This window comes from Palaemon carinicauda, chromosome 18 (assembly GCF_036898095.1).
Source record: "Palaemon carinicauda isolate YSFRI2023 chromosome 18, ASM3689809v2, whole genome shotgun sequence".
NCBI lineage: Eukaryota > Metazoa > Arthropoda > Malacostraca > Decapoda > Palaemonidae > Palaemon > Palaemon carinicauda.
In genome coordinates, this window is record NC_090742.1 from 19,886,435 (window position 1) to 19,891,434 (window position 5,000).

The 5,000-nt window shown below is 31.9% G+C and overlaps 1 protein-coding gene across 1 annotated transcript in view; it reads right to left on the reverse strand.

The window, feature by feature from the left end:
* Positions 1–5,000, reverse strand: part of grh (grainy head) — a 189,535-nt gene that overhangs the window by 67,901 nt on the left and 116,634 nt on the right. The window contains 2 exon segments of the mRNA XM_068391552.1: positions 1,642–1,677; positions 4,211–4,365. Of these exon segments, the coding sequence (XP_068247653.1) occupies positions 1,642–1,677; positions 4,211–4,365 (191 nt within the window).

Below are 5,000 nucleotides of genomic sequence, written 5' to 3' on the forward strand. Positions count from 1 at the left end.
ATTTAAGAAAAACAAATACCAGTATGAAATGCAAAATATGTATGGTAGCACATATGTTAACTAACTAGTACCCGACTCACACAAAAGCCTAGCACTCTACGGTTGTTAATTCTTAATAAAACGCAACAAAACATAAGTAAAACACATAAAACACAACAACAAAGGGACTACAGGTTCACAAACACAAACACGCACAAACACAAACACGGGTTTTAAAGGTTCCGAGCAAAGGGGTTCTACTCACATTATGACTCTGATCGTAAAAAAAAAAGAAAAAAAAAACTACAGGTTCAGAAATACAAAAAACCACAAAGGGACTACAGGTTCGAAACAAACAAACACAAACACGGGTTCTAAAGGTTCGAAGCAAAGGGGTTCTACTCACATCTTAGGAATATGAATCAGGTCATCGGTGAACAAAATATAGGTACAACACAAAAGACAACAAAGGGACTACAGGTTCACAAACACAAACACACAGACAAACACAGGTTCTAAAGGTTCCGAGCAAAGGGGTTTTATTCACATCTTTGGAATGTGAATCTTATATGAATCGTGCCAAAAAAAAAAAAAAAAAAAAAAAAAAAAAAAAAAAAAAAAAAAAAAAAAAAAAAAAAAAAGAGGGGATACGGGTTCACATACACAAAATACAACATGGGAACTACAGGTTCATAACACAAACAAACACAACACAGGTTCTAAGGGTTCTGACCAATGGGGTTCTACTCAAATCTTAAGAATATGAATCTTGTCTAAACAAAAGTAGGCTACGACACAAAAACACAACAACAAAGAGACTACAGGTTCACAAACACAAACACAAACAGAGGTCTAAAGGTTCCGAGCAAAGGGGTTCTACTCACATCTTTGAAATATTAATCTTATATGAATAAAACCAAAGGGACTGCAGGTTCACAAACACAAAAAAAAAAAAACAACAAAAAAGGGACTACAGGTTCACAAACACAAACAAACACAAACACAGGTTCTAAAGGTTCCGAGCAAAGGGGTTCTACTCACATCTTTGAAATATTAATCTTATATGAATAAAACAAAGGGACTGCAGGTTCACAAACACAAAAAGAAAACAAAAACAAAGGGACTAGAGGTTCACAAACACAAACAAACACAAACACAGGTTCTAAAGGTCCGAGCAAAGGGGTTCTACTCACATCTTGAAATATTAATCTTATATGAATAAAACAAAGGGACTGCAGGTTCACAAACACAAAAAGAAAACAAAAACAAAGGGACTAGAGGTTCACAAACACAAACAAACACAAACACAGGTTCTAAAGGTTCCGAGCAAAGGGGTTCTACTCACATCTTTGAAATATTAATCTTATATGAATAAAAACAAAGGGACTGCAGATCACAAACACAAAAAAAAAACAACAACAACAAAGGGACTAGAGGTTCACAAACACAAACAACACAAACACAGGTTCTAAAGGTTCCGAGTAAAGGGGTTCTACTCACATCATTGAAATATTAATCTCATATGAATAAAACAAAGGGACTGCAGGTTCACAAACAAACACAAAAAAAAAAAAAAAACAACAGAGGGACTACAGGTTCACAAACACAAACACACAGACAAACACAGGTTCTAAAGGTTCCGAGCAAAGGGGTTCTACTCACATCTTAGGAATATGAATCTTGTCGTCATCGGTGTGTCTGGGAAAACACAAGAAGGCGCTGCATCAACACATCAGCATCAAAACCCCGGATAAAAGGGCTTTTAGAGGAAGCTATGGCATCCACTCTTCGCTCGTGAGGGGGGCAGAAGGAGGGGGCAGGGGAGGGGGGCACATAGTACTAAATAGCTTCAGACGCCGATAGCTAAACTAAGTAGGTTTGCGAAGTAGGAAATGCTTTGCGTTTTATTATCAATCATTGAATTTTGTTCATCATGGTATGGTTGTAATAACTTTCATTTGCGTTCACTTAATTTCGACAATATCGAAATAACGAAAGAGAGAAATCAGAAATTAAGGATGTCTTTTCAATAATGATTAAAATGAATTGAATATTGAATTTTGTTATTTCTATACCTTGGTATGGTTATAACAAGTTACATTTACTTTAACTGAATTTGATACAAAAAAAATCTTTTCAATCAATTTAAAATTTTGAAATAGGGAATTTTAATCTTTCTATATCATGGTAAGGTTGCAATAAGTTACATTTACGTTCACTGAGTTGGATATAAATTAATCTTTTCAATCATAATTACAACTATCAATGATGAGTTTTTTTTCCTACATCAGGGTACTGTTATAAGAAGTTACTTTTATATTCACTGAATAGGATACGAAAAAAAAATTCAATCATGATTAAAATTGCCATTAAGACACGAGATCTGGAACTATAAAAATCTTTGGCTTTATGAATAACTATTAAGATTTAATCTTTAAACATTACCACGAATTTATGAACATTCGCATGTTCAGTGATTTATCACAGAAAAACTTTGCCCTGGCGAGACAAAAATAAGAAAAAGTCCATTTTCATCTCTCCATATCATGAAGTTATAACTCCTCTTTACGGGGAAAACGAAAGTCACAAGGGAGAGGGGGGGGGGAAGATATGTATCAAAGGAGAGATTGGGGAAATTCCAAGAGGAAATGAGAAATTACCGCAAGAGGAAATTCCGACTCAAACAGGGGTGGGAAAACACGTAGAGTTTTCTACACTCTCAAATGCCAGATATGTCCTGGACACTATAATTCCTTCATAATTACTTTTAGATAACTTTTTATACGTTCTAAAAAGAAGAATAAAATGAACGTTAAAACTTTAATAATAAAGAAGAATATAAAATGAACGTTAAAACTTTAATAATTATTTTAGTTTATATATCAAAGGGGAAGAACGTTTCATTACATATCTAAAGGCGTCTGAAGCTAATAAGGAACATGAGTCCTCCCCTGACCACAACTCAGCCCTCAGAAAGCTAAATCTTCCTTTAAGCAACTAGATCTATTGTCTGACTAATTTACCTATTTAATAACATTTTTGTCTCAGTCATACTAATATGTTTTCATTCTCAGTTATGAAACAAGCCACGTCGCCTTTATGATAAGCTAGCTACTTTAATTCCAGGAAGAATAGAATGATAAACAGTTGTTACCTTTATCTGGCAACATCTGGCATCTAAACAATAAGGGGCGTGGCTTATTTCTTAACTCATAACAGAAGCACTATAAAACCAATGATTCGAAACATAATCAATAACTATAATGCCTTGGGATCTAATATAACCTTAATGATATTTTAAAACTAATAACATTAATTAAATACTAATAAATCTATAAAAAGTGTGTATCAAAATACTCTTAATCTAATGCCTAAAGTCTTGGCATAAACATTCTATAAATCTATAAATACTAGAAACCACAAGCATTTGTCTTAAACCAATTATTCTAAGAATATTAAACTTCTATTTCTATACAATCACGCTATCATAATCTAATTATTACTTTAGTTCTAGTTCGAGAAGTTTAAAAAAAAATAACGTTTCATTTAAATTAATGGAAGTTTTTTTAAATAAACAAATATTTTGTTTCATTGACGTATTACAAATAGAATTTCTAACAAATTAGGAGTTTCAATTTTCTATTTTCATCTACGGTTGAGTAAATTTTCATATTTGTAAACATTTTAGTTATAAACGGCAAAACAATGATATTTATTAAAACAGTTGAAAAGATATTCAGTATCTGAAAACATTATAGTTAAAAATAGTCATAAAATTGGAAAAGACTGCTGAAAAAACTTGAGATATTACAAAAATATAATTCTTGGATCGAGTTGAATAAAACCCTAAATTGACGCTTATCTACCATCAATATCGTCAATGTAATTAAAAAATATTTTAAATAAAATGGAAAATAGGATGCATACGCTTTCAACTTCCAGTGAATTTCGTTCCATTTTAAGTCTAATGCTAAAACCGTTCATAACAATTACATACTTCTATCACGTGCAACTTCAAAATCTATATTCTCTGCATAATTCAAATCTAATAGCAATCAAGACTATAATCATTTCTAACTAATTTAAAAGAGCATATGACCCCCAAAAATTGAAAAAATAAACCTAATCACATCTACGAAATATAAATAAAAAATAGAGAAAAAACCTTCAAAGAAAATAATAACAAAAAAAAAAAAAAAAAAAAAAAAAAAAAAACTATAAGATAACTTACATCTTCGGAATCTGTATCTTATCTCCTTCGGTGTGTCTTGTGAAGTCATGCCAAGGCCTGGTTGCCCTTTGGGAATTGGGAGAGGTGCCCGCCGGGGCTCTGAGGTCTGTGCCTAGGATACTGTTGGGTTGAGCCATCTCTTCGTAACCGAAGGTCTGTCGGAAGAAAAGAAATCCATTGAATAAATCTGTTTTCATGGGGAACATAAAAAAAAACATGCATGCAATGCCTTAATTATATATATATATTATATATATATATATATATATATATATATATATATATATATATATATATATATATATATATATATGTATGCGTGTGTGCGTGTGTGGAGGCCCCTTGCGTCAATAGGCGTGGGAGGAGATGATGATGATATATATATATATATATATATATATATATATATATATATATATATATATATATATATATATATATATAATATATATATATATATAACACATACATTAGCCTATAAAGAAATATATAAATAAATAAATATACATATATATTGTACATTCCTCTTCATAAAAATATCAATAAATCTAAGTCCGATTGACCGAAAAATATATGATTAAAAAAAGGGTATTTGACTTTGAGCAAAAACGGGTGGAAAAAAAAACAAACTAACTGTCCTTAATCATAAATCACACTGGAACAATAACTTAACAGCAGCTCTCTCTCTCTCTCTCTCTCTCTCTCTCTCTCTCTCTCTCTCTCTCTCCTCTCTCTCTCTCTCTCTCTCTCTCTCTCTCTCTCTCAAAAGTCTCAGACATGTCCTTAGTCA